The sequence below is a fragment of the Asparagus officinalis genome, chromosome 6 (assembly GCF_001876935.1).
Source record: "Asparagus officinalis chromosome 6, Aspof.V1, whole genome shotgun sequence".
NCBI classification, from domain to species: Eukaryota; Viridiplantae; Streptophyta; class Magnoliopsida; order Asparagales; family Asparagaceae; genus Asparagus; species Asparagus officinalis.
This window is the reverse complement of record NC_033799.1, coordinates 46899253-46922958: the sequence shown is the minus strand read 5'-3', so window position 1 is coordinate 46922958 and position 23706 is coordinate 46899253. Positions and strand designations below refer to the sequence as shown.

The 23706-nt window shown below is 37.1% G+C and overlaps 1 protein-coding gene across 1 annotated transcript; it reads right to left on the bottom strand.

Annotated features, from left to right (window-relative positions):
* Positions 19748-20761, bottom strand: LOC109846131 (glutathione S-transferase T2-like). Its single transcript, XM_020415357.1, has one exon. It carries the CDS (start codon positions 20759-20761, stop codon positions 19748-19750), a length of 1014 nt encoding a protein of 337 aa, XP_020270946.1.

The window sequence follows — 23706 nt, the reverse complement described above, 5'->3', positions numbered from 1 at the left end:
ATTTGTTTAACATATTTTTTTTGGTTATTTGCTAGTAGGGCTGTTAATCGGTTTGAATGGTGCGGTTAATAGGTGACACCGAACATCAAACCGATCTATTTTTTCGGTTCGGTTCGGTTTGGTTTTTCACTTATTTTTTCATAAACTAATTGTGTTCGGTTTAGTTCGGTTTGGTTTTTCTCTGGTTTATATCGGTTTTTTTGGTTATTCTGTAAAGAAAACAAGTCTAGAAAAGTAGAAAGTAGAAATGTCTCATATTACATAACCATTTTCGAAAAGAAAAGAAAAGAAAAAAATGAAAAAGGGCATCCCACAATGCCACATAACAGTTTTCTAAAAGAAAAAAAAACGATAAAAAAGTAGAATAGTAGAAACATGTAGATGATAGATCACCACTTCAAGTTCAGCAGCAATCTCCTCCATGACCAACATTTGGGGAAGGGAAAGCTACAGTACCACGTGACAGAAGGGATTTCTTCGCCGGTGACGAGAGAACCCAAGATTTGGGGCCGATGGACGAGAGAATCCTAGATTTGGGGGCGATGGATGAGAGGGGACGAGACGGAGCGCGAAGGACCAAAAACTCGTTGGGTTTGGGACTTTGGGGGCGATGGACGAGAACTCAGATTCTCAGAAGCCCTAGAAATATAATTAAAGTCTAATGTAGGCTATGTAGTAATGTTGGAACGCGGACCAATGCCATCCTTTTTTTTGGGTTTCATTTAAGCCCAAGTTTGAAGTTTCTACATAAAATTTTATGTATATTAATAATATATATCTATAAATAATATAATTTCCTTACAATATATATAATCGGTTTTTCGGTTCGGTTTCGGTTTCCAGACATCCAAAACCAAAACCACACCAAACCTTTCGGTTTTCGGTAATTTTTTTGCGGTTTGGTGTGGTTTTTTTCTTTCTTCGGTTTTTCGGTTATGGTTCGGCTTTAGTGTGGTTATTTTTTCGGTTATCGGTTTTCAAGTTACAGCCCTATTTGCTAGATGTACCCCTCTCACACAAATTCAAACTTATTAATCATTTTAACTTGTATCTGTTAAGCTCTCTAAATCCGTTTAATAAAACGCTAACCCAAAGTTATTTTCCACTTCAGCTTCTCCAATGTCTTCTCTAACGCAAATCTATCCGTTGCAAATTTGAGATTAGAGCTGAAGAGAACCGTTAGGAAAGATGTTTGAGAAAATGAAGTGACAATGAGTTTGGGCTAGAGTTTTATTGAACGAATTGCGGGAGCTTAACGTGTATGATTTAAAGTGATTAATGAGTTTGGGTTTATATTGTGAACGAAGTGGGGGCCACCCACGTGTCCATCTCTTCACGCGGAAACTGCCCATCTCTTAACGTCACGCGGAAACAAACTTGAGAGCGTAGCCCCCACCCACGTGACACTAACTCAGCTATATATATACCCCTATTCGGTTCCTAGGTTTTGTGTGCAAAAGGGGTTAGCGCAAGTCAGAGAAAAAGTTTGTGGCAGCGGCGTGCAAAGGTTTTCGGCTGGGGTGTGCAAGCGGCTGCAGAAGAAAAAAACACAGAATTCAAGAGGAGTTTTTGTGTGCAGGCTTTTGTGCTTTTGTAGAGAGAGATTGTGTGAGAGGTTTGAGAGATTGTGTGAGGGTTTAGATTGAGTACTTGTAAACCCTAGTTGTTTTCTCTCCCTCTAGTAGTAGATCTCCCTCATCCTTGCCCCGTGGATGTAGGCAATTTATCGAACCACGTAAAATTAGTTGTCTCGCTATTTGTATGATTTATAATAGCTTTTTAGGTTCCCTCGATAGGTCAGTCCTAGAACTGATGAGAGAAAGAGCTGATATCTCACTTGGTTAAGATATTTTGCTTAAGGTTCCTGTTTCCTTTGTGAAACAGGATTTCCTATTACGACCTGACTCTCTTGTTGTGCTATCGAAGTGCTGCCGAAATTTTCGTTGCACGCAACAAGTGGTACCAGAGCCCAGATTTCAGATCTAGGGTTTTTTAGAATTAGGTGGAGGAAGATTCTTGTGTGAAGCTTGATTCTTGGAGTTCTAGGCTTCGGTGGAGATAGCATTAGGAGTTACCGTTAGAGATTTCGCTTTCCTCGTGTGGACAGGAGATCTATTTGGAATCCGATCTAGGGTTCAGTTGGGTGGTTCCTAATTTCTATCAAATTTGTTCTTTTTCTACAATTTGGAGTTAGTTTGCAATGGGAGAAGAAGGTGAAAGCAGCAAGTCGATGGCGAGTACAATACAAGTTGGTTTTCAGAACACTAAGATTAGTGTGGTGAAGTATGACGGTAAAATCAACTTTGGTTTGTGGATGAGCGACGTACAGAATGCGCTCAATGTTCAGAATTTGGAAGAGACCATCATGGTCCATGAGAGGCCACCTAAAATGATGAGGCGATATGGGAGAAGATGAATAGGAACGCGTGTGGGGTGATCAGGTCCTGTTTGGAACAGGAACTAAAATATGATGTGATTGGAGTGACGTCTGCAATGAAGATGTGGGAAATTCTCAATAACAAGTACCTCACGAAGAGTGTTGAGAACAGGTTGCACTTGCTACGAAGACTCTTCAGATTTCAGATGTCCAGAGGCACCTCACTAGCGGCGTATGTGAACAACTATACTAAGTTGTTGTCGGACTTGGTAAATGTTGATGAGAATATATCGGATGAGTACAATACGATTATTTTGTTGGGCTCCTTACTGGATGAGGAGTATGATACCTTCATGCTCACTTTGTTGAACGGGAGATCTTCTATCAGCTATAGTGAAGTGACTAACGCATTGACCAATTACGATTTGAGGAGGAAGGACAAGGAGACTTCCCATGCTAGCACTTCAGGCGAGGCCTTGTCGACGAGAGGTAGAAGCCCATATCCGAAAGGTGATAATAGAGGGAGGTCAAAGTCAAGAAGCCGCCACCAATTAGCAAAGAACCAATGTGCATTCTGCAAGGAGCAGGGACATTAGAAGGGAGACTGTCCGAAGCTCAAGGAGAAGGAGAATGGCAAGAAAAAGGGCCCAAAGGTCAATGAGGTGAACGTTGCGAAAGGCGATGATTCTGATGATTCGTGCTTTTCTCTACTGATTACTCCGGAGGTGAACCATGTGGATGCATCAGATTGGATGCTTGATTCCGACGCTACTTATCATGTGACCCCTAGGCGAGACTGGTTTGCATCTTTTAAGAAAGTCGACGGGGGTGTTGTTGTCATGGGAAATGATCAATTCTGTGGCGTTTGTGGGATAGGTACCGTGTGGATTAGGATGCACGATGGAGTAGTCCGTGAGTTGAAGGAGGTGAGATTTGTTCCTCAACTGAAGAAAAATCTTATCTCAGTTGGAGCTTTGGAGGCGAAGGGATTTAAGGTGACTTTCGAAAACGCTGTAGCGAATATTACTAAGGGATCATTGATGGTGATGAAGGGAGTCCGCAATCAAAATTTGTATTATCTGAAGGGAAGCATCGAGATTGGCCAGGTTGCTTCGGCTATTTCAGAAGCGGACATGAGTAGACTTTGGCACTATAGGTTGGGGCACACAGGTAAAAAGCCACTGCAGGCATTGTGCAAACAGGGGCTATTGAAAGGAGCCAAGAGTGGTAAAGTAGAATTCTGTGAGTACCGTGTTCTTGGCAAGAAGACAAAAGTGAAGTTCGGGACGGCCATTCATAGGACGAGAGGCATCCTAGACTACGTGCACACAGATGTTTAGGGTCCCACCAAGACTGTATTACTGGTGGTCGACATTCGTCACGTTCGTTGATGACTATTCTAGGCGATGTTGGGTGTACACCATGACAAAGAAGAGTGAAGTCCTAGATATATTCATGGAGTGGAAGAAGAGATTGGAACTAGAGACTGTGAGAAAGATCAAGACGTTGTGATCCGACAACGGTGGTGAATATACTTCAGACCCCTTTTTGCAGCTATGTCGAGATGAGGGCATAGAGAGGCACTTCACGGTTAGTCATACACCGTAGCAAAATGGGATAGCAGAGAGGTTGAATCGGTCTTTACTGGAGAAGATCTGATGCTTATTATCGCAGAGTGGTTTGGAGAAGATCTTTTGGGCTGATGCACTTACATATGCGAGCCACCTCATTAATAAGCTGTCTTCATCTGCGATTGAGGGGAAAACCCCTATGGAGAAGTGGTCGGGAGAGCCAGCACGCGATTATGACCAGCTCAAGGTATTCGGGTGCCCTACATTTTATCATGTGAGAACAGATAAATTGGAATTTCGAGCTAGGAAGGCCATATTTGTAGGATTCAAACGCGGTGTCAAGGGATACAAGCTTTGGGATCCAGTTGATAGGAAAATTATGCTGAGTAGAGACGTCATGTTTGATGAGGCTTCTATCTTGAAGTTTCCCAGCTCTCATCAGGTGGAAAACGACCCGACAGAGGAGATATCACAGGTGGTGAAGATCAATGCAGCTCCACATTGTCCAGATGGTACAGTATCCATTAGAGTACCGACTGAGGTGTCGCCAGGCGAGCACGGCAATGACGAGGAGGATACGAGTATAATTATGCAGGATCAGGGATTGACGGCTCAGGTTCAGGATTCTATTACGGTTCGGAGACAGATGTGAAACATACAGATGCCAGCACGGTATGCCGACACAGTTGTGTATGCACTTCCGGTGGAGAGTATCGATGAGTTGGTGCCTACTACATTCAGAGAGGCCGAGCAGAGTTCGGAGGTTGATTCGTGGCAGGTGGCTATGCAGGAGGAGATGGAATCTCTTCATAAGAACGATACATGAGAGCTTGTTGAGCTTCCAAAGGGGCGGAAGATAATTGGTTGCTAGTGGGTATACACGAAGAAGGAGGGCATTGAGGGCACCCCATTGAGGTTCAATGCTAGGTTGGTTACGAAGGGCTATGCACAGGAGGAAGGTATTGACTATAATGAGGTTTTCTCTCCAGTGGTGAAGCATTCTTCGATTCGGATTTTGCTAGCTTTGGTGGCATAGTATGGTTTGGAGTTAGATCAGTTAGATGTGAAGACAATATTTCTTCATGGTGATCTTGATGAAGAAATATATATGACTCAGCTATTGGGATTTCAAGCTGCAGGGAAGGAAAAATTGGTTTGCAAGTTAAAGAAATCGTTATATGGTTTGAAACAGTCTCCTTGACAGTGGTATAGGCGATTTGATGGTTTTATGATTGGTCATTCGTACACTCAGAGCCAGTTTGATCCTTGCGTATATTTTCGTAAGTTAAAAGGAGGTGCGTACATCTATTTGTTACTTTATATCGATGACATATTGATTACCTCTACTTTCAGGTCGGCTATAGATGAGTTAAAAGTTCAGCTTTCAAATGAGTTTCAGATGAAGGACTTGGGCGAGGCGAAGCGCATTCTAGGGATGGAGATTGGCAGAGACAAGAAGAAGGGCAGAATTTGTATGACACAGGTGGCTTATTTAAAGAAGGTTCTACAACGATTTCATGTTAGCATGGATACGAAGCCAGTTGGTGTACTTTTAGGAGCCCATTTGAAGCTTTTAGCTGGTCTTTTACCAAAGTCAGCTAAAGATCGAGATTTGATGTCGAAAACTCCATATGCGAGTGCGGTTGGGAGCTTGATGTACGCGATGGTATGTACGAGACCAGATTTGTCACAGGCAGTGAGCATGGTTTCGAGATACATGCACGATCCAGGAGTGAGTTATTAGGACGCCGTGAGATGGATTTTGAGGTACATTCGAGGTACGCTCAATGTTGGTTAAGTTTATGAGCGGGACACTACAGGTGGGCAGCTATGCATTGGTTATGTTGATTCGGATTATGTCGGGGATTTGGATAAGCGTCGGTCTACGACGGGGTATGTGTTCACTTTGACCCGTGCACCGGTGTGTTGGAGATGCACCTTACAGTCAACGATGGTTTTGTCTACGATGGAAGCAGAGTATATGGCAGTTACGGAGGCTGTGAAGGAGTCTATTTGGCTTCGAGGACTTTTAGAGGAACTTGGTATATCGCAGAGGTCCGTCACTATTCAAATTTGTAGTTCGTATTTGAAGAAAATATGTTTTTGTAGCTCCTGAGAAATTTATAGTTTGGTGTAATTTCTTACTTGCTTTGTGCGGTCACCCCTGTAATTTTGACTCATTCAATTGGTGACCAATTCAAACATAAATTTCTCAACAAAAGGATATTTTGTTGAGAGAATATTGGACAGTGGGTTGTTGAGAGAATATCTCTCAGAAGCAGTTTTTAAGGGGGTGGAAATGATGGGATAACCTTTATACATAGTTGTTGGCCTTCTTGTTTTGATGGTGATTTAGCAAACAATTTACATCTAATGTTGTTTATCTAGTGTTTGTTTGATGGTGATTTAGCAAACAATTTACATCTAATGTTGTTTATCTAGTGTTTGTGTTTTCGTATTTATTCTAGGCAAACAACGTGTTGGATCTAATGTTGTTTATCTAGTGTTTGTGTTTTCGTATTTATTCTAGGCAAACAACGTGTTGGAGGATGGACGGAATAGAGTTTCAACGATCATATCCAATGGAGGTTGGTGGAATAGTGGAGTGAATCCTTGCAATTTAAAGTTAAAGATCAAGTTCAAGCTTCATCTGCAAGTGTACCAAGTTGTGCTACATCGAAGATCAATCAATCTTGGGTATTTAGTTTAGGTTTTATATTATGTGTGTTAGTACTTTAAGCTCAATCATATATACACACACATATTTTGTTTTTATATATAGTTATATATATATACACAAGTTTTGGTTCTTGGCTTTTAAGTTTAAATATGAAACAAATACATATTCATATATATATATATATACATGTTTGGTTTCATATGGTAAAGTTGTTTATGTACACATGTATTTATAAGTTTTACAAAATACATGAGTTTTCATAAATGAAAATTTCAATTTGAGAAATTCTTTTTTGTAACATGTTCAAAATCACATTTGAAAACATTTCCCAAAGTTTCATTAAGTTTGAAATTGATTTGTTACGTTTAATTGAATTTACAAAATCATGTTTTTCGTTCGTGCATGTTCGTGCATGTTTTACAAAACAGATGATTTTTCATAAATGGAAAGTTATATTCAAGAAATTCTTTCTTTAACATGTTTATCTACATGTTTAAAAACTTCCCTCAAAATTTTACTATTTTTGGAGTTGATTTACTGGGCCCAATTGATTTTACAAAATCGTGTATGTCAGCAGATTTTGAGAAACTGTATATCTGTGTTAAAACATTTATTTCTCTCAATTAGGAAGTGATTTTTCAGAAATTCTTTCTCTAACATGTTCATCTACGTGTCTAGAACATTCCCTCAAAATTTCATGATTTTTGGAGTTGATTTACTATTTTTAATTTATTTTATAAAACTAGAGACACAGAAAAATCAGATCTGCCAGACTGCTACAGTACCAACGGTCGACCGCTACAGTTTACCGTGAAAGTTACTGTAGTATAACGGCTATATTTTCCTGATTCCGATTTTTTGGGGATTTGCATCGTTTTTTGGGCTTTTTTAGGCTTTGGGTTGTTGTCTTGAGTTCTTATAAATACCCATCATCCCTCAACACTTATAACCATCCAAGAAATATTTTAACAAAGTTTCAACAAGGGTTTAAGTGTTGTTTAAGTTTGTTTAAGAAGTTTTTAAGCATTTGAGAGTTTGAGTTTGTGAAATAAATTTCACAAGAGCTTGAGGAGATCATCTATTGGTGATTGGGCATCCAACTATTCTTCCTCTATCTTTTGATCTATTGAGAAGTTTTTTAAACTCTATTTCTAGCTTTACATCTATTTGTTTGATTATGATTTTATTAAAGCTAGTTTTATATTGAGTTTAGTTGATTTGATTTCACTCATTGTTTACACACACCAACTTGAGCTTTTTGTATTTACATACATAGTATAATTTAGGGTTGTGGGTTTGTGACTAAGAGTTGTGCTTAATTGAGTTCTCACCTTATTTAGAGAACAATCATTTGATTTATATTGTGCTTATTGTGAGATACACTTTGTAATATACTTGTACACCGAGAGGAGTGTGTGGTGAGAGTCGGGGATCGTCCCAAGAGGAGTGGCGTCGGTTGACGAACCTAGGGAGAGGTTGTAACCGAGCACTTGAGAGAGACACGGCTAGGTCCAACACTTGTGAGGGTGTAGAGTGGGTTTGCAAGAGTGTGAGTTGTAGAGTTTTCGGTTAGCTAGAAAACCGAGTGTGTAGAAGTTCCGGCTTCCAAACCGGATTGTGATAGTGGATTTCTCCCCGGGAGTGGGGAGCGAAGACGTAGGACGGAAGGTCCGAACTCCGTGATCATATTGTGTGTTTGCATTGTTTATTTGCACACTATCACATTTGTAGTTTGACTATGTCACCCTTGTATTAGTTTATATATCCTTGCATATATTTGTAATGTTTATCATATAGGATATATCTCATTGTGCACATTGCTTATCCTAGCTCATATATTTTGTGGCATTTCATACTTGCTAGGATAACTTGTTAATTAATTTTAATTGGCATATAATCGGATTAGATTAGCATAAGACCCTAATCACCCCCATCTAGGGTCTAACAATAGTATAGTGCTCTCTTTGAGAAAACACAACACAGAAAAAACAATCCCAAGATCCATTATCGGAGCCCTCTCAAAACAAATTCCAATTTCTTCTCCTCTCTTCTTGGGGGGTGTTTGTTTCAAAAAATTTTGGTAATTGGGTGGGATTTCAAATTCTAGGATCAAAAAGTGGGTTTTTTTTTGTTTTAGAATTCCATAAAAAACTTGTTTGTTTCAAAAAAAAATTTAGAATATCAAATCCCCAAATAATAAAAAAGTACTATATTTAAGGATTTGTGAAATCCTCTTTTTTGGGTGGGATGCGTGGTGAATTTCAAAAGTGATAGACAAATTAAGGATTTCAGATTCCAAAAAGTTTAAAACAAACAAAAATATTACAAATTATAATATTCTAAATCCCAAAATATTGTTAAACAAACAAAGTTTTAAGAATTCTAACCTATAACAAGTTACCTATAAATTTCAAATCCTACGATAAAATCCATATCCTAAAATTATATGATTTGAAACAAACAACCCCTTAAAGTAACACCGGTGTCATAACTCAGCCATAGAAATATGTTCCTCTCCTATCCTCCCCACAAAAAAATAGTCCTATCCCATCAAAACTTTGCCCAAGACCTCCTCGAGCTGCGTCTCTCTTTCTTTCTTTTCTAATTTTTTGCCCACTACGAAGTGCATCTCTGCTTTTCTCTTGTACAATAATTATTTTTATTAAAAAACCAAGTTTGGTGGAAGTTTATCATAGCCTTTTTTCCCTCAAGTTTTTGAAGTCAAAGCCTACAACCTAGTTAACCAGCCCACGTGATCCACTCCTCAAACCAAGTTTTTATTTTTTGGACCGTTGCGTGTGACTTACTCTATAGTCATTTTTTATTTTTCATTTTTTTCATGAGTCTCTCTTCATAAAAGCCTTTTCAAATAAGACCCAATTTGTTACTTCAATATCCGGCAACAAGGTTCAGACAATTACACTTTCAATTGCTGATCTCAACCTGATTTACTGCTATTCCACACATTCGTACAGAAGCCCATTAATTATTAACTTCAACCTCGTTGTGACCTCTGATCAGAGACGACACCAAAACTTCGACAAGTGATTCTTCGGTCAAGACCACTAAGACCATCTCCAGCAGGAGGTGAAATTTCACCTCCTTCTCTCCTGCCACATCACTTTATTTAATTCAATATTCTTCATTTCCCTATCAACTCTACAGCAGGAGATTTTTCAGAAAGTTTTTTACTTTATTTGGGACCCACCATAAACCACATCACTTCAACATATACCCCACCATATTTATTCATTCTTTTTCCTATTTCATATATATTACTATTTTATTATTATTATTATTATTAATATAACTCATATATTTATAATTATAATTTATTAATAATTCAATAAATAATATATAATATTTAAATATATATTATTGGAGAATGTAAGTGGCAACTATATTGAATATCCCACCCCCTTCCTTAGTTATAGCTGCCACCACATTAAGAATGAACCCTGTCATTAAAATCTGTCACTGATCTTTCTATGCACCTAGCGATAGAACAAGACTTAATAGCTAGTAGGAAAGAGTCAGAACTGAACATGGTGCAGCAGGAGATGAATTATGTCCGCCAGAGGCATAATGCTGGAAGCGATAAAATCCCAGGTCCTAGTAAACCACAACCACGAGGAACGAAATCAGAGCAGTTCAAGAGAAAGAAAGTACCCCACGGAGCCTGCTACAATTATGAAAAGTTCGGGCATTTCAAGCCCACTTGCCCACAAGGTGAATAACAGGAGAATAAGGGAGGCTATAAGCATCTGGAACAAAGAGGTATTAGCAAAAGAGAATTCGTCGGTGTGACGGAATACAATGCTATGATAACAGATATTAGTGGTTGGTGAACCGACTCCAGTGCGACCACAAATATCGTAAAGGATAAGAATGGAGTCACATAATTTATCGATCCGCTACAGTCGACCGTGAAAGTTACTGTAGCATAACGGCTATATTTTCTTGATTCCGATTTTTTGGAGATTTGCATTGTTTTTTGGGCTTTTCTTTGGCTTTGGGTTGTTGTCTTGAGTTCTTATAAATACCCATCATCCCTCAACACTTATAACCATCCAAGAAATATTTTTACAAAGTTTCAACAAGGGTTTAAGTGTTGTTTAAGTTTGTTTAAGAAGCTTTTAAGCATTTGAGAGTTTGAGTTTGTGAAATCAATTTCACAAGAGCTTGAGGAGATCGTCTATTGGTGTTTGAGCATCCAACTACTCTCCCTCGATCTCTTGATCTATTGAGAAGTTTTCTAAACTCAATCTAGCTTTATATTTTATATTGTTTGATTATCATTTTATTAAGCTAGTGTTCATATTGAGTTTAGTTGATTTTCTCATTGTTACACACACCCACATGAGCTTATTGTATTTTCATACATAGTATATTTGGGTTGGTGAGAGTTGTAACATTGAGTGTGAGCTTTCATTGAGTCTCACCTTGTTTAGAGAACAATCATTTGATTTATATTGTGCTTATTGTGAGATACACTTTGTAATACACTTGTACACTGAGAGGAGTGTGTGGTGAGAGTCGGGGATCGTCCCAAGAGGAGTGGCGTCGGTTGACGAACCTAGGGAGAGGTTGTAACCGAGCACTTGAGGGAGACACGACGACGTCAAACACTTGTGAGGGTGTAGAGTGGGTTTGCAAGAGTGTGAGTTGTAGAGTTTTCGGTTAGCTAGAAAACCGAGTGTGTAGAAGTTCCGGCTTCCAAACCGGATTGTGATAGTGGATTTCTCCCCGGAAGTGGGGAGCGGAGACGTAGGATGGAAGGTCCGAACTCCGTGATCATTTGAGTGTGTTTGAGTTTGTTATTGGCGCATTTGCTTTTGAATTTATATTATATCGCCAATTGTGTATTACTCATTTATTTCATCCATTATCTTGTTTATGTTTATTTCACCCTTGTGTTAGTTTATATATCCTTGCACATACTTGTTAGAATAACTTGTTAATTAATTTTAATTGGCATATAATCGGATTAGATTAGCATAAGACCCTAATCACCCCCCTCTAGGGTCTAACAATTGGTATCAGAGCTTGGTGCTCTTTGATTTAAGGTCTAATCGCCTTGAGTTAAAGATCCAAGTTATCTTTTTGTGCTAATCTTGTTTTGATTGCATTTGTATCTTGCTTGCATATTTTTACAAATTATGGATATGAATGATGCATCTTGTTTAGGCTATGATTCTAGTATTGCTCCTAAATTCAATGCTTTCCCTTATGCTCAATGGTGTTTTAGATTCAAAATATTTGTTCAATCTAAAAATATCGATTTATGGGAAATCATTGATTGTGCTTATATTGTGCCCACGTTGGAGAAATCCAAGTGGAGCAAACATGATAAAAAGATGTTTATTATGAACAAGCTTATGTTAGAATTTTTATTAAATGCATTTGATTCATTTATGTCTAACAAGCTTGATTCTTTTGATAGCGCTTATACATTATGGAAATTCATTGAAGCACATCAAGGGGACTTGGAGGCGATCCGACAAGCTTTGGAGGATCCCGCTTTAAGTTCTAAAGAAGCTTCATGCACACGTGTACTAGGCGATAGCCCTAGTGAGGTTTGCGAGTTCGAACCCGATAATGATTTATATAGTGATGAACTTGCTTATGCTAGTGATAAATTATTGCATGCCTACAAGAAATTGCAAAATGATTTCATTAATTTACAAAGCAAGCGTGAAAATTTGAAATCCGATCCAAAATGATTTCATTAATTTACAAAGCAAGCATGAAAATTTGAAATCCGATCATGAGTCTTTAACTTCTAAGTTTGATATTATTTCTAATGAAAATATGATCCTTAAAGAAAACAATGAAAAATTAAAATCGGATCATGATTCTTTGCTTTCAAACTTTGCCAAGTTAACTCATGAAAAAGATAATGCCATGTTAGAAGTAAAGAACATACAAAATGATACTGTTTCTTTTATAAATAACTATTTATGTTCTACTTCTAAAAGTGCATATGTGCCTAAAAATGAAGACTTGAATCTTATGAAAAAATGCATTTCATCTTTAGATTCAACTTTGAAAATATGCTTTGATAATCATAAGAGGCTTATGAATATGTGTGCCAAGTCTAAGTCATCATCCACTCATTATGCACACATATATAGCAAAGTTTACAAGTGCTCCATTTGTGGTCGTAAAGGCCATTTAGCTAAATTTTGCTATGATGCACACAAACATAAGAATATTAATCCTTCTTGTGCATCTCATCAAGTTTCTTCATCACATGTACACACACATGCACCCATTGTTCATCATAAGCATGCTCATGTGTATAGATGTGATCATTGTGGTCGTTTTGGTCATTTGGCCGATTATTGTTTCGATTTAAAAAGAAAATCTTATTTGCCAAATGTTTCTAGTAGACCATATGTTTTTAAATATGATGTTTGTGGTAGGTTTGAACATCTTGCTAAATTTTGTTTTGATGTGCAAAAAGTTCCTATTTTGCAAAATGCTCCAAAGAAACCATCTTTGTTTAATGATGTTTCTCATTTGCGAAATAATTTAAAAGAAAAATCTTTATTTGCAAATGATTCTCGTGCACGCCCACTTAGTCAACACAAATCATTTAACCCTCTTCATTGTACCTATTGCAATCGGAATGGTCATGAGTATAATTTTTGTTTTGACCGTGCTAGTGCATCATATGCGCCTAAACGGGTTCATAACCCTAGAGCTTTGAGCTTAAATGATAGGGGTCATGTCCCTAAACCTTTTGGTACCAAGATTACTTGGGTACCAAAACAAATTTGATTTTAAACCAAGAATTTTAGTGTTTGTTTTAAAATCTTTTTGTTATGAAAACAATTTTTTCTATCAAATCTTTTGTTTTCATAATTATTAGTTTTGATTTTGATGAGATGTTTGTATTTATATAACCCTCCGGGTTTATTGGGTGTTTATTCCCAAATCTTGTTTACCGGATGCTAAAATGTTTACATGGGTTGATACTAGCTCAATAGCTAGATATAATTGTCTCTCTTGATTTTTGAAAATCAATGATGGTTTGGTTTTATGTTCTTGTATGATTTACTTGTGATTTATGTTTTCATTCGAAAACTATTTTTGCATGATTGATTTATGATTTCATTTGATTGATTTGTTTTCATTTGAAAACATTTTGCATGATTCTCATGCTCTTTTTTCTTTTGATTTCAACATTTGAAAACATTTTGCATGATTCTCATGCTCTTTTTTCTTTTGATTTCATAAATCTATTTTATACATAGTTTTTTTATTAGTGTAATGAGATACTATCTTCATATTGACATACTTATATGTGTTCTCATTATCTTTTTGTATGTGAGTGATATTTAGCATATTCATGTATGCTTGCTCACATGTTTTGCCTTGATTTTTATTACATATATTCTATATGGCATTTTGATAGGGGGAGCAATCCCTATATCTTTCTATGTGTTATACTTACTCATGCATATTGTTAGGGGGAGCTTTCGCTCTCTTATTCCTTTTGTACCCTTTTTGATGTTGTCAAAGGAGGAGAAATATTATGAGTATACAATTCCTTGTTTATATGCATGTGTATTATCTTATATATGTTCATTTCCTTCATGCATATATTTCTTTTTGTAAATTGTTTGTCATCATCAAAAATGGGGAGATTGTTGGCCTTCTTGTTTTGATGGTGATTTAGCAAACAATTTACATCTAATGTTATTTGTCTAGTGTTTGTGTTTTCGTATTTATTCTAGGCAAACAACGTGTTGGAGGATGGACGGAATAGAGCTTCAACGATCATATTCAATGGAGGTTGGTGGAATAGTGGAGTGAAGCCTTACAATTCAAAGTTAAAGATCAAGTTCAAGCTTCATCCGCAAAGTGTACCAAGTTGTGCTACATCGAAGATCAATCAATCTTAGGTATATTTAGTTTAGGTTTTATATTATGTGTGTTAGTACTTTAAGCTCAATCATATATACACACACACGTTTTGGATTTTGTATATATATAGTTATATATATACATATATGTTTTGGTTTGATAGTTTTCAAGTTTTACTATGAAACAAATTTTGCAAAGTTTCATAAAGTTTGGAATTGATTTGTTATGTTTAATGGAATTTACAAAATTCATGTTTTTCGTTCGTGCATGTTCGTGCATGTTTTACAAAACAGATGATTTTTCATAAATGGGAAGTGATATTCAAGAAATACTTTCTTTGACATGTTTATCTACATATTTAGAAACTTCCCTAAAAATTTTACTATTTTTGGAGTTGATTTACTGTGCCCAATTGATTTTACAAAATCGTGTATGTCAGCAGATTTTGAGAAACTGTATATCTGTGTTCAAACATTTATTTCTCTCAATTAGGAAGTGATTTTTCAGAAATTCATTCTCTAACATGTTCATCTATATGTCTAGAACCTTCTGTCAAAATTTTATAATTTTTGGAGTTGATTTACTATTTTTAATTGATTTTGCAAAACTAGAGACGCAGAAAAATCAGATCTGCCAGACTGCTACAGTACCCAAGGTCGACCACTACAGTTGACCGTGAAGTTACTGTAGCGTAACGGCTATATTTTCCTGGTTCCGATTGTTTGGGGATTTGCATCGTTTTTTGGGCTTTTTTAGGCTTTGGGTTGTTGTCTTGAGTTCTTATAAATACCCATCATCCCTCAACACTTATAACCATCCAAGAAATATTTTAACAAAGTTTCAACAAGGGTTTAAGTGTTGTTTAAGTTTGTTTAAGAAGTTTTTAAGCATTTGAGAGTTTGAGTTTGTGAAATCAATTTCACAAGAGCTTGAGGAGATCATCTATTAGTGATTGGGCATCCAACTATTCTTCCTCTACCTTTTGATCTATTGAGAAGTTTTTTAAACTCTATTTCTAGCTTTACATCTATTTATTTGATTATGATTTTATTAAAGCTAGTTTTATATTGAGTTTAGTTGATTTGATTTCACTCATTGTTTACAATTGAGTTTAGTTGATTTGATTTCACTCATTGTTTACACACACCCACTTGAGCTTTTTGTATTTACATACATAGTATAGATTTCACTCATTGTTTACACACACCCACTTGAGCTTTTTGTATTTACATACATAGTATAATTTAGGGTTATGGGTTTGTGACTAAGAGTTGTGCTTAATTGAGTTCTCACCTTATTTAGAGAACAATCATTTGATTTATATTGTGCTTATTATGAGATACACTTTGTAATACACTTGTACACCGAGAGGAGTGTGGTGAGAGTAGGGGATCGTCCCAAGAGGAGTAGCGTCGGTTGACGAACCTAGGGAGAGGTTGTAACCGAGCACTTGAGGGAGACACGGCTAGGTCCAACACTTGTGAGGGTGTAGAGTGGGTTTGCAAGAGTGTGAGTTGTAGAGTTTTCGGTTAGCTAGAAAACCGAGTGTGTAGAAGTTCCGGCTTCCAAACCGGATTGTGATAGTGGATTTCTCCCCGGGAGTGGGGAGCGAAGACGTAGGATGGAAGGTCCGAACTCCGTGATCATATTATGTGTTTGCATTGTTTATTTGCACACTATCACATTTGTAGTTTGACTATATCACCCTTGTATTAGTTTATATATCATTGCATATATTTGTAATGTTTATCATATAGGATATATCTCATTGTGCACATTGCTTATCCTAGCTCATATATCTTGTGGCATTTCATACTTGCTAGGATAACTTGTTAATTAATTTTAATTAGCATATAATCGGATTAGATTAGCATAAGACCTTAATCACCCCCCTCTAGGGTCTAACAATAGTATAGTGCTCTCTTTGAGAAAACACAACACAGAAAAAACAATCCCAAGATCCATTATCGGAGCCCTCTCAAAACAAATTCCAATTTCTTCTCCTCTCTTCTTGGGGGGTGTTTGTATAAAAAAAAATTGGCAATTGGGTGGGACTTCAAATTCTAGGATCAAAAAGTCGGTTTTTTTTTTTGTTTTAGAATTCCATAAAAAACTTGTTTGTTTCAAAACAAATTTTAGAATATCAAATCCCCAAATAATAAAAAAGTACTATATTTAAGGATTTGTGAAATCCTCTTTTTTGGGTGGGATGCGTGGTGGATTTCAAAAGTGATAGACAAATTAAGGATTTCAGATTCCAAAAAGTTTAAAACAAATAAAAATATTACACATTATAGTATTCTAAATCCCAAAATATTATTAAACAAACAAAGTTTTAAGAATTCTAACCTATAACAAGTTACCTATAAATTTAAATCCTACGATAAAATCCATATCCTAAAATTATATGATTTGAAACAAACAATCCCTTAAAGTAACACTGGTTTCATAACTCAGCCATAGAAATTTGTTCCTCTCCTATCCTCCCCACAAAAAAATAAAGTCCAATCCCATCAAAACTTTGCCCAAGACTTCCTCGAGCTGCGTCGTCTCTCTTTCTTTCTTTTCTAATTTTTTGCCCACTACGAAGTGCATCTCTGCTTTTCTCTTGTACAATAATTATTTTTATTCAAAAACCAAGTTTGGTGGAAGTTTGTCATAGCCTTTTTTCCCTCAAGTTTTTGAAGTCAAAGCCTACAACCTAGTTAACCAGCCCACGTGATCCACTCCTCAAACCAAGTTTTTATTTTTTGGACCGTTGCGTGTGACTTACTCTATAGTCATTTTTTATTTTTCATTTTTTTCATGAGTCTCTCTTCATAAAAGCCTTTTCAAATAAGACCCAATTTGTTACTTCAATATCCGGCAACAAGGTTCAGACAATTACACTTTCAATTGCTGATCTCAACCTGATTTACTGCTATTCCACACATTCGTACAGAAGCCCATTAATTATTAACTTCAACCTCGTTGTGACCTCTGATCAGAGACGACACCAAAACTTCGACAAGTGATTCTTCGGTCAAGACCACTAAGACCATCTCCAGCAGGAGGTGAAATTTCCCCTCCTTCTCTCCTGCCACATCACTTTATTTAATTCAATAAACTTCATTTCCCTATCAACTCTACAGCAGGAGATTTTTCAGAAAGTTTTTTACTTTATTTGGGACCCACCATAAACCACATCACTTCAACATATACCCCACCATATTTATTCATTCTTTTTCCTATTTCATATATATTACTATTTTATTATTATTATTATTATTATAACTCATATATTTATAATTATAATTTATTAATAATTCAATAAATAATATATAATATTTAAATATATATTATTAATTTAATTTTCAATAATATTTTTAAATTAACATAAAATAACACACGGTTTTATTAAGCATACGGAAAACCAAACACACCCAAATTATTGAAAACAGGCCAGAAAACACACACTAAATTGGTAAAAATTTAATCGGAGGTTGTCCCAAACTTCTGCCAAATGTGCTCGATGAGATCCTTCTTCAGCTGAATATGTTGGGTCTTATCTCGTAGTTCCGCTCTAGTCTGATTATCTGCCTCAGATCGGTGTTGAACATGGACTTGAAACTCCGGCAACACGTCTGTTTGAACATTGAAAGAGGCGCTAGAGCTAGCATTGTTCGACGGTTCAAAGTCGATATTTTCCCAGTTTTGCGAATACGTATCTCGTTCATCCTCTACTATCATGTTATGTAAAATAATTCACGCCCTCATTATTTTTCCTAAGACATCAAGATCCCATATTCTAGCTGGTTGGCGGACAATAGCGAAGCGTGCTTGGAGTACCCCGAATGCGCGTTCCACGTCCTTCCTGCATGATTCTTGTTGTTTGGCAAAACATTAATGTTTGTTGCCTTGGGGCATTTGAATTGACTGCACGAAGACAGGCCACTTAGGGTAGATTCCGTCGGCAAGATAGTATGCAAGATTGTACTCCCGCCCATTCACGGTGAAGTTTACCCGTGGAGCTTCACCCGACTCAATGTCGTCAAAAACCGGTGACCTATCTAGTACATTTATGTCATTCAAACTACCAGGAAGCCCAAAAAAAGCATGCCATATCCACAAATCATATGACGCAACTGCCTCGAGGATAACTGTTGCCGTCCCCTTGTTGAAACAATGCTATTACCCCTTCGCAAAACTTGCGAGTACACTCGATAGCAGTGGATTCTCCTATCTTGACGTACTCATCACAAGCATCGGCTGCGACTCCATATGCGAGCATGCGTATGGCAGCCGTACACTTCTGGATAGGCGTTAACCCAAGCTTGCCCGCATTATTGCGCCGTTGTGTGAAGTAATCGTCGTAATTTGATATAGAGTCCACAATTCGTAGAAAGAGAGGCCTTTTCATTCGATACCTGCGTCGGAACTGGGCGTCAGTGTAAGTGCATGACTCGGCAAAGTAGTCGGCCATGAGTCTCTCATGCGCTGCATGCGCCGTTGTGTGAAGTAATCGTCGTAATTTGATATAGAGTCCACAATTCGTAGAAAGAGAGGCCTTTTCATTCGATACCTGCGTCGGAACTGGGCGTTAGTGTAAGTGCATGACTCGGTAAAGTAGTCGGCCATGAGTCTCTCATGCGCTGCATGATGATCTCTATGTATGGATTTCCTCTTACGTGGTTGTTCGCTTCTCCTTTGCAATTCTTCAAGAAGTTCTCGCTGCCTATCAAGTATTTTTTCTTCTATTTCCCATTGTTGTTGGAACTCTTCTAGACTAAACTCATTTAGAAAAGGATTCATTGGATGCTATGATATTTGAAATGTTGATAGGTATACTTATGATGTGCATCTGATCAGTTTATATAATGAAGGGTAGTTGTTCAAATAATTGAATTCACATGCAATTGCAGAGACATGTGTCATAGGGCATGCATGTGCAGAGAGTTGTCAATTCATATTTTGTATTATTATGCAGGTGTAGTCATTTCATCCTTTGTATTTTTTGCAGTGAAAGGTCAATTCAACATTTGTTTGTTTTTGCAGTGAGTAGTAATTGTATCTTTTGTACTATTATGCAGTGAGAAGTCATTATCAATCGGCTTTATTGAAACATAAACAACAATTTTATTCAAACATAAACAACACTTTTATTAATACATTCAACAAACATAGGCACCCACACAACTCCAAAATTAAACAAACGGCACACAAAAACATCAGAAAGAAAACACACAATCATAACTTCTTGAGAAGGTCTTATTTTCCAAACAGGTTCTTCCTCAACATATTATAAGCTTCTTCATCTTCATCGTCACGATCTGGTTTGTTTTTCAAGAATAACCACATCTCCATATTCTTGGAATGAGCCAGGTTATTCATAGCTGAAGCAGTACTTGATCTTTTCTCTTCAAATTTTTCATGAGCACTGACTAGCTTAGATAACTCCTCCTCAATTGCCCCCTTTGATTTCCTTGACACAGATGTTTTACTAGAGGAACCTCTAGCTTTCTTCTTTGCCACGTCCCTACCCTCTGGACGTACAAGGGTAGGAGTTGATGATTCAACATCCTCACCACTACTCTTTCTTTTAGAGCCACTACTACCGGATGCATTTCCTCCTGTCATATATTTGGGTTGATTACGAACCACCTTCCACTCATCCACCAAATTAAACGTCGTACCCATTTTCTCAAAGTACAACTCTCTTGCCTTGGATATGTAGTTTTCATCGGACCAACCGCTACGCTTCTCCCTACATGCAGTACTGTAGCAGCCAATGAAACTGGATATCTTTCTGTTGATGTCTTTGAAATGACTATGGCACCGAGACACAATCCTCTCCTTTCCACTTTTGGCGTTCTCATTCACGTACTGTGTAATTTTACCCCAGAAAGTTTCACCCTTTTGGTTGTTCCCCAACTCACTATCATTACTAACGTGAAAATAACCAGTTAGTAAAAGTATGTTGTCTTCGGTGGTCCAAGTTTCATAACTTGATCTCTTTGCTGATTGTTGGGTTGGAGGGAGAAAACTGTGAGGAGTATCCCCACCAACATTTCCCAAAGACATTTGGGTAGAAAATTCTGGGATATCTGTAGATCCGCTACTAAACCGGGGTGTCGCTGGCTCACTCGACTCCGTGTTAGGACAATTCATATGGGAGGGAACATAGCTGCTTCCCGGAACTGGAGGATAACCGTAAGGAAGATAAGGATATTGCATGCCGAAATTTGGTTGCATCATATACGGCATTTGAAAATTGGGCTGCATCCCCGTATTTTGAGTATTTTCGGGGCGTTGTATATTTGGATGTTGTGGTTGAGGGAGGGTATTTTGAGGTTGGTTAGGAAAGTTGTAGTTGTAGGAAAAATTAGGATAGTTTTGTGAAGGATCCATGAAGAAACTAGCTTCAAATTGTAGAAAGAAGAAGAATAGGGTGTAGAAACTCAGATTTTTTTTTGTGTCCAAATGACACAAAGTTAGTCTCTATTTATAGAGTTTGAAAAATGAAAATTAATGGTATAAAAATTATAAATTAATTCATTGTATTTATCTCAAAAAATATCAAATAAAAATAAGGAGGAAAAAAATAAAGCTTGCCCAATAGAAATTCGCCATGTGTCCGCTTGCATCAAGGCGCGCGCGTGGGCTTGTCAGATTCATCCGGGGTGAAATTTTCACCCTCTCTCCGATCTCATTTATTTCACCCCCTTAAAAAACCCCAGCTGCCTTCAAATATCCCACAAAAAAACCCCTGCTGCATATGGTCTTAGGTCCATTTGGTTTTTGTTTTTGTTTTTGTTTCCCCCCCAACCCGCCCTATTTAACCTTCATGGTGGCTCAACAGAGCAAACACTACTGTATCACAACTCAGGCAAGGGTCAACTTGGAATGTTGCGAAAGTAGTGCTTTGCTATATATATATATATATATATTATCATTAATTAGTAGTACACATATCTAATTTTATTTTTAATAGGAAAATTAGTTTTAGTTCTCCACCAAATGACTAGTAAACTTGTTCTATCAGAACTAGAAAATTTTAACAAATTTAATGGCAGTAATTATGATATGTAACATAGAAATATAGGATATGTTCTTCTTCGTGATAATATCGATGATATAATCGAAATCATTGCTCCAACCCTTACTGATAAATCTACACCTGAAGAAAAGAAAGGGATGAACAGTGAAAGTCTAAAGATAAAAATACAAAAAGCCTAATGCTCATGTTCATGGAAGTTAACTTAATCAAAGTTATTACAACTTATAAGACTTCCATGGACACGTGGAATGCTATAAAAGAATAACAAGACACCGCCTATGAAGTAAACATTCAACTCCTCTTGCATAAAATATAATTCTTGTTATTTACAAGATGGAGACAATATCGTAGAGCATACCAATAAGATAATTATCATGGCTAACAACTTATACACTGCTGTGACCGAAATCCTGGGGAGAATGTAAGTGGCAACTATATTGAATATCCCACCCCCTTCCTTAGTTATAGCTGCCACCACATTAAGAATGAACCCTGTCATTAAAATCTGTCACTGATCTTTCTATGCACCTAGCGATAGAACAAGACTTAATAGCCAGTAGGAAAGAGCCAGAACTGAACATGGTGCAGCAGGAGATGAATTATGTCCGTCAGAGGCATAATGCTGGAAGCGATAAAATCCCAGGTCCTAGTAAACCACAACCACGAGGAACGAAATCAGAGCAGTTCAAGAGAAAGAAAGTACCCCACGGAGCCTGCTACAATTATGGAAAGTTCGGGCATTTCAAGCTCACTTGCCCACAAGATGAATAACAGGAGAATAAGGGAGGCTATAAGCATCTGGAACAAAGAGGTATTAGCAAAAGAGAATTCGTCGGTGTGACAGAATACAATGCTATGATAACAGATATTAGTGGTTGGTGAATCGACTACAGTGCGACCACAAATATCGCAAAGGATAAGAATGGAGTCACAGAATTTATCGATCCGAAGAAAGGAGAACAAGTATCTATATGGGAAACAATATCTATCTTAATGTAGGAGATATTGGTTCGTATAGATTAGATCCTGAGGATAATATTTTTATCTTCAAAGATGTATTCTATGCGTCAGGAATTTAGCGCAACTTGATCTCTGTTCCCAGCTTAATGAAGAAAGGACTGGCAATAAGGTTCTACAATAACCTCAAAACAGAAAAAACAACACAGAAAAAACACATTATAGTGCAATGTTCTCTTTGAGATGATGTGGTAGCCTCTATATATAGTGCAATGTTCTCTTTGAGAAGACACAACCCAGAAAAAACAATCTTAAAACCCATTACGAGAGCCCCCTCAAAACAAATTCCAATCTCTTCTCCTCTTAAAGTAACAACCCCCCATTAATTTGTATCTCAAAGAAATACATTATAGTAGTCCATGATAGTGTACATTGATGCAATCTTCTTGCAATTTGTATCTTAAGGAAATGTATTGCGGTAGATAATGCATGCGATGTTCTTTTTTTAAGGAGGAGCAAATACCGGAGGAAACCATTTAATTAGCTGATGGGGCCTTTTGATGAAGAAATTTGATTTAATTTTAAGACAAACAACTTTCAAAACATGCAGTATACCGAACAAGCTTTGCGGAGTAACTCCTAAGAAATTGAATACAATAAAGATCAAATTTGAAACGAATATACCGAACAAGCTTTGCGGAGTAACTCCTAAGAAATTGAATACAATAAAGATCAAATTTGAAACGAAACATTTGTAGAGTAGCTTCTTAAAAATTGAAGTCTCTCAATAGTGAAAGAATGAGACTAATATTTATCTATGCAATTAACAATATTCTAAATCAAGTGAACTTATTAAATAATCATCTGGGGTCCACCATGATGGTTAGATAGGTTTGCTCTCTACTCAAAGGTCCTACGTTTGAACCATCTTTAAGCCTTATATTTTGTGAGACAATTTCATCAATTAAAATACAGAAAAAGAAAAGAAACATTTTCCAGAAGTCTCTTTAATGCCCCCTCCTCAAGTGTTTAGTGTTTATTGCCGCCTAGCCGGTTAATCCCACATTTACTCTGACTGTGACAACTCCCCTCCGTATAAAGTTTGATACGAAAACTCAACTCGTCCTCTGGATTCATTCAAAGCCTCTGACCAGATTCTTCACATGAGCCTGCAATAGTAACCTGTACTCCTCAATAGTACTTGTTACATCCA